Source organism: Macrobrachium nipponense, chromosome 20, assembly GCF_015104395.2.
Source record: "Macrobrachium nipponense isolate FS-2020 chromosome 20, ASM1510439v2, whole genome shotgun sequence".
Lineage (NCBI taxonomy): Eukaryota > Metazoa > Arthropoda > Malacostraca > Decapoda > Palaemonidae > Macrobrachium > Macrobrachium nipponense.
The window spans coordinates 44,497,669-44,512,233 of record NC_061089.1 but is presented as its reverse complement, the minus strand read 5'-3'; the positions used below and the strand labels follow the sequence as shown (position 1 = coordinate 44,512,233).

The 14,565-nt window shown below is 40.9% G+C and overlaps 1 protein-coding gene across 7 annotated transcripts in view; it reads right to left on the bottom strand.

Annotated features, from left to right (window-relative positions):
• The window catches only part of LOC135225301 (protein vav-like), a 208,022-nt gene extending 202,129 nt beyond the window's left edge, over positions 1–5,893 (bottom strand). For 3 of the 7 annotated variants that reach the window (XM_064264634.1, XM_064264652.1, XM_064264647.1), the window contains exon 1: positions 5,268–5,889. In XM_064264634.1, the coding sequence (XP_064120704.1) occupies positions 5,268–5,480 (213 nt within the window). In that variant the 5' untranslated portion in view covers positions 5,481–5,889. Of the gene's footprint in view, positions 1–5,267 lie in introns of all 7 variants that reach the window. The other 4 variants (XM_064264671.1, XM_064264641.1, XM_064264665.1 and 1 more) reach the window with 4 other exon arrangements.
• Positions 5,894–14,565: the final 8,672 nt, after the last annotated feature.

The window sequence follows — 14,565 nt, the reverse complement described above, 5'->3', positions numbered from 1 at the left end:
ACAATGCTTGTCATTCCTTATCAGTCAAGAGAGCTACTGCAGGAGAATACTGCCTCTGGTGGTGTTCATCTTAACCTGTGGCGGCGTGGCGGTACAGCCATGGAGCGCCTCTACTGAAGTGGGAGCTTTGCACCAAAGGAGTATTCTGATGGCTAACAAAGCATCAGTTGAAGTTTTGCAGTGAAGGAGTTATCCGAAGGCTAACAAACCTTCAAAACCTGCCCCCACCCTGGGCACAGTACCACAATAAAAACAACTGAATAACACTGTCACCTATACTAGATGGTTGATTGCAGAATGAAAGTAAGGGGCATCTTGTACCTGAAAGCTAATGAGGTAGAAACTGCTCTGAGGTCATTGGCTTCACTTAGACAGTCAAAATGCTCTCCTGAATCTAAGAGTGGTCTCAGAAATATCATAATTTGTTAAAATTGTATTTTTCCTAGCTATACAAACCTGAGGTCCTTTAAATTAAGAAGTACTTTACAGTGAAGCTGGAACACGGCTCTTAAAACTCTGGAACAAGGCGGTTAGGCAGTAACTAACAAGTGAAAAGCTCCCAAGTTTCCTCCCGGGAATTCTTAAAAGCATAAGCGCAAATACTGTTTAACAATTACAACAAATATACTGTCTCGCCCTTAAAATCAAAGGGATTAGGATATGATAAGTGTGTGTTACGCCCTTAATATCAAACACAGTATATTCAATAAAAATAAAATAATGAAAGAAAGATACCACCAGGAAAATTGAGATTAATGACATCAGCAACAAGAGCTCGTGAAACATACGTCTTTATCAGAAGATGGCCGAGCAATGTGTTTACATCCGGGCCTCCCCGCCTACCAGCAGTAGGTACTGCCTAACCACCTTGTTCAAGAGTTTTAATGGACATGTTCCAGCTTCGAGGAATTCTTAATATAAAGGACTGAGGGTTTGTACATCATGTAGGAACAATCAGGGCGCTGACATCTAGGATGGGCCTCCAGCTCCCCGATGCTTTGGGGACTACAAACAGCCTGTTGAAAGGATGGAGTAGCCCACACGAAATACCTGTACAACCCAGGCTTCTGGCCTTCCATTCCTCCCAAAAATGATGTAGCCCTGCACCTATGGGCATGTGAAGGACTGGAGTCTCACTTGGCGGCAGGGTTAGCTGTGGGTTTCATAGCAACCTGGAAGACAGGCGAAGATTGGAGCAAGGTCTGGCAAAGGGGCGAGACTTTCCTCTATGAAAGGGCTCTTGCTGTAGAGGAGAAAAGGTTTTAGTAGGTGCAGAAACCAAAGTTGATGTCTTAGGTTTGTTTGTTTGTATAATGTTTTTGCGGTGCATGGAACCAATGGTTATTCAGCAACAGGACCAACACTTTGCATGACTTCTGAACCATGTCAAGAGTGAACTTCTATCACCAGAAATACACATCTCTCTCACCTCAATGGAATGCCCGAGGATTGAATTCGTGGCCACCGAGGTGGCAGATCAAGACCATACTGATCACACCACTGAGGCGCTCCCGATGTCTTACAGTTCTTAGTCAACTGTGCCAACAAGTCTGTAGTCGACTTCTTCTGAAGCACTGAATGGATATCCTTGACTGCACCCTGAGGAAACAGGTGGGACTTGGTCAAGAGGGGAGATAAAGTGCCGACTTCTGTGTCACTGTTACCCATTTTGTCGTAAAAGAACACCTAGGTTCGCGCTTCTTAAACACTCACATGGTGAACAGGGAAGCAATGTCGTCTGTCACTGACTTGTCTGCACAAGAAAGTATTCCTAGCCAGTCCTCTTGAAAATCTTCAGGAAGTGAAGGGCAACCCTCCGGCCCCAATTGACCAATCCACAAAACTAAAAATCTCTAGCACTTTAAAGAGATTTCAGACTAAATGGTATAGCTCAGAAGACGAGATGAATGTTTTGGCAGAAGAAAAGGCTGACCTTCCATTGGTGTCAATGAGGTTGGAGAAGTCCCCCCTGGGAGGAGGCAGACACTACCAAAGAAGGAGCTTCTCCAGTAACGTAGAAGTGGTAAAGTTTCTTCTTGAGCTTCGATGGCAGAAAAGCAAAAAATGCTTTGCCTTGATCTCTCTAGAAGACCGCTGCCCATCAACAAAGCAGAGCCTTCTTAGTTGCAGAGGAAAGGACTAACTTGGGAAGAAGGGCTTCAGAAAGTTTATTCTTCAATAAGAAAATCAAAGCCATACAAAAATAACAAAGCTCTGCAAAACCACCATGTTACTCAGAAGCCGCTGGCAGAAATCGAATTGAGGGGTGTGGTGTTGTCACACCTGTCAACTGGAAGTGGGCGGTTACCTGTCACCTACACTAGCAATGACAGTACCACTGCGAAGTTTGAATTTCGGTCTGCTGTGGTAGGGATCCCACAGCTCAATAATTACTTGGTAAGACCTTTGAATAAAATAATTTAAAAAATGACAATATAATAACACAGGAGATGATGAGTGGTTTTACACTAAGACTCGGATAATCTACGTTTAATATGGTGGCACATTATTTGCTATCAACTCTATGAAATAACTATGCACATAATCATAGATAAATATGGCCTAACTGGTTATAGTAAAATGTCCCAATAACACGGTATGGCCAAAATGTCCCAAAATCATAGAATACGTACTTCATGAAAATCCACAGTACATAAACACACAAAACTAGCCTACATTTGTGAGGAAACTTATCCAAGGCTTTGGATTATTTCTGACTAGGCCTAAACTACAGTAGCACACATGATGGTGCTCAGCTATCGTAAGTCAGCCCAATATCAGTAGAAGGGAAGAGCTCAAAACCAGCCCAACTTACTTAACAATGGTAATCAGAGGAATACTTCCTAACCTAACCCAGGATGCCCTACCAGGCCTTTAGATCTACAATATTTCTTACAACAGGTATAAGCTATACCCTAACCTAACCTAGGACACTGTATCCTACCTGAGTTACAATATGCAATGATATTTACAGAGAGATACACCCTAGCCTAACTTACTATGTCTCATTCTATCCTGCTTATATGTCCAGGGCTTCAGATCTACAATATTTCTTACAACAGGGATAAGCTATACCTTAACCTATCCTAGGACACTGTATCGTACCTGGATTACAATATGCAACGATATTTAAAGATACACCCTAGCCTAACTTACAGTCTCATTCTATCCAGCATATGATCCAGTGATAAATCCTAATTCTATCATACATAGGCTAACTAACAGTTTGCAATTTGGGTATATCAAAGATTCATCTGAAGGACCTAGCCTACAGACTACTTAACTATGGCTAACTGAATTAGCATTTCTAAAAACTACGGAAAGAACCTAAGATGTCTGTAGACTAACTCGCTTCCATTTGCTCTTTGGCTATGGAAGTACTCCGTACCTTTGAAATACTTTTATGTTAATGTACATATTTCAGTCGTACCCTATGTGGTACTTTAAAGGACCAGTACATGGTCATAGGTATGCCATGATGCAACAATTAGCCAAATCCTGTCCCTATTAACAAATCAACAGCTAGGGTTCCTCAGTCAGGCTGAATCCTGTCTCAATGAATGAAACAACTATAGTTATCCTACAATTATCCTACATGGGTGGTCCTCAACAGAAGAGAACATACCAGACATATCCTAGCTTAAGCTGACATATCCTATTGACCTGGCCAACCTTGTCTTTGAATGAAACAATGATTGGGTATCCTATGGTTATCCTACAGGAATTGTCCTCCACAGAGGGGAACAAAGAGGACATATCATAGCTTGTGATGATGTATCCTACTGACCTGGGTATTCAAGGGCTAGTTAGCCTATTCCTACCAGTCATCCTTAATCAAGGAGGGCATATCCTACATTTAGACTGACCCGGGCATTCTGGGGTTGATGATTTACTATTCCTACTGGAGTCAACTTGACAAAGGTGGCACATCACATCCTCGGACAACATCCTAGCTCACAAAAACATATCCTATTGACCTGGGTATTCTGGGAGAGCTAGTTTATTCCTAAAAGAGTTGTCATCAACCCTAGAGGGCATAGGATGGTTCACAATGACATATCCTACTGACCTGATCAAATCCTATCTCAACTAACGAAATGGTTATCCTACATGAATCGTCCTCAAACAGGGACATAGGTATCCCAGCTTATGGCGAAGGAGACGCCTGACCTAGGCATTCTGGGGCTAGCTATAATAGGCTAGTTTAATCCAGAATCATCCTCAGCCCTAAAGGGAATAGAATAGCTATAGTATAGGTAGTTCCACTGACCTGGGCACTCTGTGGAAGCTTTACTTCTACCAGTTATCCCCAACTGAGGTCAGAGTGAACACAGGCCTATTCTGGCTCATGATAACATAGGTATCATACTGACCTGGGAATTAGCCTATGGGAGCACTAGACAAATAGTTTATTCTGGGGAACATAGCTTAAGGTGACATATCGTATCCTACTGACATGGACATTTCAGGGGTACCTAGCCTACCTATTGGTTTACATATTCCTTCCACAGTCGTACTCAACCAAGAGGGGCATATCCTAGCTACTAATGATTGGGCATTCTGGGGGGGTCTAGGTAATTTATTCCTACAAGGGTTTAGCTAATAGCTAGAGTTCAAAGGTAAATTACAGTCAGCCGAATAAATATTACTTTAAATTCTTGTTCAGCAGGTAAAACTGCATAGAAAAACGACAACTGCCATAGTCTAGATAGCCGCGGAATAGTTATATACCTATAGTAGGATCTACCTTTTCTTCCTCGTCCAAGGGGGACATAGGCTAGCCTAGGTACCCTAACTTACGATGTATTGCTGCCTGAGTCGTCCTCTATCATGGGGCACATGGTAACAGACATATACTATAGCTCACGACAGCGTATCCTACTGACAGGGCATTCTGGAAGGGTAGGCATTAGGTAGCAACTTGTTTACTCCTACCAAAGTCGTCTTCAAGGATGACAGTTCCCACGCATTCTTACTACCTAGAGTTGTCCTCGACCCTGGAGGCCATAAGACGGCGTATCCTACTGACCTGAGCATTCTGGGGAGCCTGTTTATTCCAACTAGCCTAGACTCATCCTCGACCAAGGGATATGGCATATCCTGATTGGGTATTCTGGGGGATCCTATTTGCTTGTTCCTACCAGAGTCGTCCTCAAGGAGAAGATAGCCTACCCTAACTTAAGACGTAGGTATTCCCATCAGAGTCGTCTTCGATCGAGGGGGACACATCACACGTATCCTAGCTCATGACGGCGTATCCTACTGACCTGGGCATTCTGGGGGCGCTGGTTGATGGTCCGCAAGTCTATGGAGTCCTCGTCGAGAATGTGGAGTATTTTGCAGATCATGACCCCATCCCTGAGGAACTTGCAGAGGTCAATGAGTTGGGCATTGGGCGACCGCAGGAGGTGGTCGTCGCGGATCAATCGGATTTTAAAAAGCCATTCACAACACTCTCGCCAACACTCCTCCACCCCCATCGTGTGGACGACGAGGAGAAAGACACACGCACTCTCGCTCTTTCTCTCTCCTTCCTCACCTCACCACCTCCGAAAAGTCACTAATGCTGAATCTCGCGGGCGGCTCGCGGCTGCTCTCCTCTCTCCCCGCTCTGATGGGGCTGCTGCCTCTGCCTCGGATGGTGGTGGTGGTGGTGATGATGGAGAAGAAGGAAGGCACTGCCGCCGCCGTCACCGCTGAGAGAGCGGGAGGGGGAGGGGAGACGGGGCTAGACACCAGTAACGTAGCCCCTCCCTCATATCCCTAGGATCCCTGGGACTTCCCCGTCTACCTAGGACCTCCGATATAGGAGGGGTCTTGGGGTATGTGTTTGTCTTGGGGCCTGGGGAGTCTGGGGGCGGAGATGGTCCTGTCGCCGCTGCAGTGTAGCCACATGCGCGTGTTTGTTTATCTTCCCTTGGCCTCTCTCTCTCTCTCTCTCTCTCTCTCTCTCTCTCTCTCTCTCTCTTACCCGTGTATTCATAAACTCATCCCGCCAGATTCCATTCACTTCGGACCCCTTTTCCTCCTCTCGGGGCCTTAACAAGAATGGCCACTTGCTCTACTCTTGCTGTTTTTGTGAATGAGATTTGGGGACGAGATCCTTCTACTATAGAGCTACGTGCCATTGATACATTGATGTAATGTTCAAATCCAAGGTGCAAAGGAAGTGCCTCGTTGTAGAGGCATCCTCGGCAAGCTTAGATTCGCGGATAATATGAATTTAAAAGGCACAGAGAACTCAGGTGATCTTTGCATCTGAAAATGTAGGTGTGAATGAAGCGCCTGGTTTGAATCTCATGTATTTGTTAGGATGCAATGTTGAAATCCAGCGTAGTAACATAACATATTCTCTCTCTCTCTCTCTCTCTCTCTCTCTCTCTCTCTCTCTCTCTCTCTCAATACCGGAACCTGCTATTAAATATGAAGAGGCAGAACCGTTGGACAAAATAATATTTACAGAAGAGACATTAAAAACAAAATAGACAAACTCAACAAGTTCAAATCTCCTGGCCCGGATGGGATTCATCCAAGAGATATTAAAGAGCTAAAAGAGAAGATAGTTCCTCACTTATAAAAACAACAGAAAAAGTGCAAAACAACGAAGGTACCAAAAGGATGGAAACTAAGTAGTGTGCCTCCAGTTTACAAAAAAAGGTCGAAGAGAAGAGCCGGGAAATTATAGACTAATTTGTCTAATGTCGGTCATTCGTTAAATTTTTGAGTCCATAATTGCAGATCACACTGATAGAAACAAGTTGTTATTAAACAGCCCACATGGTTTCAGACCAAACAGATCCTGCCTATCAAACCTCTTGGAGTTTTTTCATAACATGCTTGGTATTCACGACAGTGGTAGAGCAACAGATATACTCTACTTAGATTTCCAAAAGGCATTTGACAAAGTTCCACACAAGAAACTAATGACAAAAGTTAGAGCTTTGGGAATTGTAGGAGAAATGGCAGACTGGATTGAAGACTGGCTAACTTATAAAGAAAAGAGTCGTAATAAATGGTGAGGAATCAGAATGGGCAGATGTGACAAGCAGAGTGCCTCATGTTTCTGTCCTTGTCCCTCTTGTTTTTATTTACATTATGAATTACACTGATGTAGGCTTAACTAGCAGGATAGTTAAATTTGCAGATGACACCAAACTAGGTGTAAATGCAGCGGACCCAGATACAATGGAAAGTTTAAGAAATTATCTAAAGAAAATAGGAGTGGTCAAAAAGATGGCAAATGCCTTTTAACTTGGATAAGTGTAAAATGTTACAAATAGGAACAAGCAACCATCGTGCCAACTACATGCTGCTTGGGAATGACATAAATAGTGTAGAACAAGAGGAGAACCTTGGAGTCATAATTACCACGGACTTAAATTCCACAAAACAGTGCATAAAAGCTGAAAAGAAGGCACAGAAACTAGTGGGATACATAAAGAGGCAGTTCTAGTACAGAAACGAGGAAACAGTACTGCAGCTCTACACATCAATAGTTGGACATCTTGAATATTCACCAGAGTTTTGGTCACCAACACTAAAAAATGACATAAATAGATTAGAAGGGGTACAAACAAGAGCCACAAATTTAATTCCATCGATCAGGCAAATAGGTAAACAAAGATGACTAGAGAGCCTGAACATGTATGGCTTAGAAACACGACGATTGCAAGGACCACTAATAGAAACATTCAAAATACTGAAAGGCATAACAAAAGTAGACAGTAACTTATTTATGTTACACGAAAACCAGACAAGAAATAATGGATGGATACTAGGACTGAAGAGATACAACACATCCCATTGTGGGAACTTTTTTACACACAAGATATGTGACACATGGAATAAACTGCCACCAGAAGTTGTAAACAGTAACAGTGTGGAAGAGTTTTAAAATAAAATGATAGACAAAATCATTAGGACACTGTGAATGAACAGTAAAACCTGCTCCAAGAGATTAGTGAGCACACGATGTCTCCTGGGATGGACTAGTAAGCCTTTGAGACATCCTAATCCTTGTAACTCCTTGTAAATCTCTCTCTCTCTCTCTTCATTTCCGTTTGGCTGAATGAAAGTGCAAACAAGTAAAGCAAAGTGCAGCGATACACAGTCCTCGTGAAAACCTCAGTAGGACACATGAAAAATTGTATGAGAGAGAGGGGGAGGGGGGATGTCATTATTATGCCTTGACAACCTCCTGTTGAGTAAAGCAACCTACTAGTCAAGAGTATGTATTATTTTTCAAATAATCAAATTTCTGCTAAGAATTTATTAGAAAGCTTTAGGTTGATGAAAAGATAACAACATGGGAGAATGGCAGCCATATACATGGAAAAAAAAATTTAAAGGAAGCGTCTACACAGTTCGCGTCTGAATCCCCCTACTGGCGTGATAAATGGGCAAGGAGTACCGCAGGGTTCATGACTGCGGCCAAAGAAGTTAGTGGAAGATAAGAGCAGTTACGTGGAACGTTGGTACTCTAACAGGTAAACTGAGGGAGATAGTAGATGTGATGGAGAGGAGGAGGATAGATTTCTTGTGTGTGCAGGAAACTAGGTAGAAAGGGAGTGGAACTAGAAAGATAGGAAATGGGTATATGCTCTATTACAGTAGGTCACAAGAGGGAAGAAATGGAGTTGGAATTATTGTAACAACTGGAAGGAAAAAGTGGTAGCAGTAAAGAGAGTAAATAATAGGTTTTTAAAGATTCCAATAATGATATGGGACAATGTAGTAGACATAATATCAGCATACGCTTCTCAGATGGGTTGCCAAGAGCAAGAGAAAGAATTATTTAGACAAGAGTTTGAGGCTGCCATTAGAACAGTGAAAGAGGAGGAGAAACTAATAATAAGAGCTGATATGAATGGCAGGGTGGAAAAGAGAAGAGATGGGTATGAGAAGGTACACGGAGGCCATGGGTTTGGAATTAGAGATGAAGATGGGGATTATTTATTGGAGAAGGCACAGAGTTTTGAATTGGTCTGTATGAACACATGGTTTCAAAAGTTAGATAAGTACTTGATAACTTATGAAAGTGGAGGAGTGCAAAGCCAAATAGATTACATCCTGGTTAGAGGAGCCAACAAAAGCAATGTGACAAACTGCTAAGTGATCTTCATAGATGGATTTTGAAATGAGAGGCAGGAAACCCAAAAAGAGAAAAAGAAGATATAGATTTGGGACCTTAAACGAGAAAAGGGGGAGCAGTTTAGGAGGGCTGTGAGAGAGAGATGGCTGGAAAGGGGGAATGTAGAATTTGGAAAGGTTAACAGTGGAAAATATCTGGAAAGACATGAGAGAAATATGTGTGGGGGAAGCAGAGGGACTGGTGGGAAGAACCAGAGGATATGGCGTGTCAAGAGGAGAAAAGTGGTGGTGGAGTGGAGAGGTGCAAGAATCAATTAAAAGAAAATCAAAAGCATTTAAGGACTGGAAAGTAAGGCATGCACAGGGTGCAGAGGAAAGGCACAGAGAAGAAGAGGGACGAGAAAGAGGGTAGGTATGGCTACTGGAAGGATGGTAGAGCAGCTGAATGAAAGACTAGGAACAAGAGTAGGAGAAAAGGATATCTATAAGATTTTAAACTTGAGGAAAAGGCAGAGACAGGATGTGGGTAAATTGTGTCACCAAGGATAGTGATGGAAATATATTGTATAGGGATGAAGACATTAAGAGATGGAGAGAGTACTTTGAACAAATGTTAAATACTGAAAATGAGAGAGGAGACGGAGAAAGCACAGAGGGTGGAGGGACCAGTGATGGAGATACAGGATACAGAAGTGGAGAGAGCATTAAGGAAAATGAAGAATGGTAAAGCACCAGGTCCATCAGAGTTCCATATTGAAATTATCAAATTACTAGGTACTGAGGGGGGGAAATGGATGCTGGATTTCTTAAAAGCTATATGTGAAGAGGAAGAAATGCCAAGGGACGGGGAGGAGAGTCTAATGGTCTATATACACAAGCAGAAGGGAGATGTCATGGATTGTGATAACTACTTTCTTTCTTTCTTTACTTCTTCTTTCTTCTTTCTTTATCTTCCCGCCACTGGCCAGTGGCATAAGGCTGATACAGTTCCTCTCCATCTGTCTCTATCCCGAGCCATTTCCCTTGCTTCCTCTAAGTTTTGGATTTCATCCTCAAGATCACTGACAATTATGTCTATCCACCTCGTTCTTGGTCTACCCAGCAGTCTTCTTCCTATTTGTACTGCTCTCAGTGCTCTCCTGGGGTCTCTATTCCCATCCATCCTCTCAACATGTCCAAACCATTTCAGCCTTCCCCTCTTCAACCTGGTACTGACTGGCCTTTGCCTCAATCTCACCCTGATGTCTTCATTTCTAACATAATCATCCCATTTAATGCCAAGTATCCTTCTCAGCAGCTTCATCTCAAAAGCATCCAAACTTTTCTCCTCTGTTCTGGTCAGTGCCCAGGTGGACAAGCCATACATCAGGACTGGTAGTACTACTGCATTGAATATTCTCATCTTAGTTCTCAAGCTGATTTCATGCCTTGACCAAACGTTTTTTCTCAGAACCTCAAAAGCTCTTGCTGCTCCTAGTTTTCTTCTTTGTATATCTTCAATTTGCCTCCCGTCTGCTGTTACCACACTTCCCAAGTAAACAAACTTCTCAACTTGCTTGAGTTCCTGTCCTCTGACTGTTATATCCTCCATGTGCACCCAATCATCATCCTTACTCACAACCATGATCTTGCTCTTCTTTGTGCTGATGTTCAAGCCAAAATTCTGTGTCTCTGTCTCCATCCTCATTACCATACCTACCAGCACCAGCCATGTATCAGCAACCAACGCAACATCATCAGCAAAGTCCAAATCCATAAAAACTTCTCCACCAATACTAGCCCCTCTGTTTTCATTCTCCATTACTCTTCTCATTATATGGTCAATATATACATTAAACAAGGTGGGTGACATAACACATCACTGTCTTAGCCCACTTCCAACTGGGAACCAGTCACTTTGCTGTCCATCCAGCTGTACACAGCTGCACACTCCTTGGTACCAGTTCTTTAGTATCCTTATCACTTTCAGTGGTATACCATAGTGTTCTGCCACTTTCCACATTCCATCTCTCCATACTGAATCATACGCTTTCTCCAAGTCTATAAAAGCACAGAATATTGGCTTTGCATACTCCAATCTCTTCTCAATTATCTATCTTAACCCTCTTACGCCGAAGCCCTAAAAATCAAAACCTCTCCTGTATGCCGGCGCCGGTTTGGAGTGAGCGCGGAAGCGGAAAAAATAATCTTTTCAAAAAATCACAGCGCGCTTAGTTTTGAAGATTAAAAGTTCATTTTTGGCTCATTTTTTTGTCATTGCCTGAAGATTAATATGCAATCATCAGAAATGAAAAATAATATCATTATCATATGTAAATAATGCAATATATGGTAGCGAAAAAAAAAAGTTCATAGATAATTGTATTCAAATCACGCTGTGCAAAAAACGGTCACAGCTAACGAGTTACTTTTTTTTCGTTGTATTGTACACTAAATTGCAATCATTTTGATATATAATACATAGTAAAACAATAAAAGCAACACCGGAAAAATATTATCACAAAATGATGTACGAATTCATAACGCACGGACGTAAAAAAATGTTATTTTCAAAAATTCACCGTAATTCTAAATATTGTTCTAGAGACTTCCAATTTGTTTCAAAATTAAGACAAATGATTGAATATTACGATACTGTAAGAGTTTTAGATTAGAATTGCAGATTTCGACCATTTCGGACGAGTTAAATTTGGCCGAATGTCGAAATTTTTATATATATATTTTTTATATGCACATATTTCGGATATGGAAAAAGCTACAACCTTCCATTATTTTTTATTGTATTCTTCATGAATTTGCGCACATTTTAATATATGAAACTCTATAAAACGGCTAATATGAAAAGGAGCAAATATTAGGATAATGCGATGTACGTATTTCGGAGACTTGCGGCCGCGAATCGGCGCGCGGAGTGAAGGTAAATATATTTTTCAAAAATTCACCATAAATCACAATACTGTTCTAGAGACTTCAAATTTATTTCAAAATGAAGAAAAATGACGGAATATTACTAGGCCGTAAGAATTTTAGCTTACAATTGCGTTTTTCAACTATTTCGGTAGAGTCAAATTTGACCGAACGTGGTTTTTTTTCTTTTTATCGTGATTTATATGCAAATATTTCGAAAGAAGAGAAAAGCTACAACCTTCAATCATTTTTAGTTGTATTCTACATGAAATTGCGCACATTTTCATATATAAAACTTTATGTAACAGCTAATTTTAAATGGTGCAAACATTTCGACAATCGCACAAAAAAAAATCTGAGTTACCGCGCAGACGTAAGGAAAATGGTTTTTTTTTTTCATAAATTCACCATAAATCGAAATATTGTGCTAGAGACTTCCGAGTCGTTGCAAAATGAAGGTAAATGATTGAATATTACTAGAATATAAGAGTTTTAGCTTACAATTGCGTTTTTCGACCATTTCGGTAGAGTCAAAGTTGACCGAAAGTTGAAATTTTTGCACTTAACGTTATTTATATGAAAATATTTCGAAACTGATAAATGCTACAACCATAGGTTGTTTATTGTTGTATTGTGCATGAAATTGCGCACATTTCCATATATAAAACTTTATGTAACGGCTAATTTAAAAGGGTGCAAACATTAGGACAATCGCACGAAAAAATTTATCGGAAGAGTTATCGCACGAACGTAAGGAAAAAGTTTTTTCATAAATTTACCATAAATCGAAATATTGTGCTAGAGACGTCCAATTTGTTGCACAATGAAGGCAAATGATTGAATATTACTATAATATAAGAATTTTAGCTTACAATTGCGTTTCTCGACCATTTCGGTAGAGCCAAAGTTGACCGAAGGTTGAAATTTTTGCACTTATCGTTATTTATATGAAAATATTTCAAAATTGATAAAAGCTACAATCATGAGTATTTTTTTGTTGTATTTTACATGAAATTGCGCACATTTTCATATATAATACTTCATGTAAAGGATAATTTAAAATGGTGCAAAAATTATGTCAAAGTGACAATAATTTTTGAGATGTGTCACTGATACTTTTTAGTGCGATAAGAAAGAAATTCGCGCTTGCGCGCCTGCGTAGCGATTGTTAATAAAACAACGCCTTGATCCGTGAACTCCCAGCATCCCCCAAGGCGCGTGATTCAAAAGTTTTCGGCTGGTAGGCCTATAAGTATTTTTCCGCGAATTTTTAAAAAAACATTTTTGAGCCGACGTATGATACGTCCAATCGGCATACGGGAGACATTTTGACTCGACGTTTAATACGTCCAATCGGCGTAAGAGGGTTAAGGTGAAAATTTGATCCACTGTTGACTTTCCACTTCTAAAACCACACTGCTGTTCTCTAAGTTTCTCTTCTACTATAGGTCTTATTCTGTTAAGTATTACTCTCATGAATATCTTCCCTGGGACTGACAGTAAACTTATGCCCCGATAGTTACCACACTCCCTTTTGCTTCCCTTATTTTTATATATTGGTATCATAATTGCCTTTTTCCAATCACTTGCTACCACCTCTGTTTTCCAAACTATGCTAAAAACAACTCTTAATGCCTCTATCATCCTTCGTCCTCCTGCTTTTACCATCTCTGCAGTTATCCCGCACACGCCAGCAGTTTTTCCATTTTTTACAGATTTTAAGGCCTCTTTCACCTCTTCTGCACTAATATCTTCTTCTTGTACCTCCAGAGCCTCGTTTAAATCTGCACTCATCACTACCGGTAGTATCAACATTTAGGAGTCTTTCAAAATACCTTGCAAACAGATTCCTTTTCTCCATTTCGTCTGTGACCAAATTCCCATCTTCATCCAACATGCCATCACTCCCTCCAAACTTTTTCTGGCTTGCGTTCCTCAAGAATCTCGCAGCTGCAAACATAGCTCTGCTCTCGCCAATTTCCATAGCTACTTCAACTTCGGTAGCTCTTTCTTTCCAAAACATGTTTTGGTCATGCTTCATCCTATCACTTAGTTTTCTCAGCTTTCTATTTCTTCGTCTTTTTAGTTGTTGTTTCTTCTCTAGGTCTTGTTCATCGTCCATTTGAACTCTCAACCTTTGTTGTTCTTCACTTAAAACTTTTGCTTCATCACTGAACCAAGGTTTGCTGTTACTTCTCTTATAACCTAACACCTCTGTTGCTACGTCCTTAGTATCTGAACTTAATATTGTCCAGGATTCCTCTGAATCCATATCCATATTTTCCATACCAATTAATGCCGCAAATTTGCCTCCTACCTTCACCTCATACTGTTGTTTCATTTCTCAACTTATCCACATCAAACTTTATAGTTCCCCTTTTTTCTTGATTGGCCTGTAACTTTATTCTAATCTTGGATATTACGAGTTTGTGGTCAGAAGGAACACGGCAGCCCCTAAAAGTTCTGGTGTCTAATATAGACTTCTTCCATTTCTGATTTACAATAAAATAATCTATCAAATTTTGTACAAATCCATTTGGCGACACCCATGTAGTTTTGTGCTCTAAT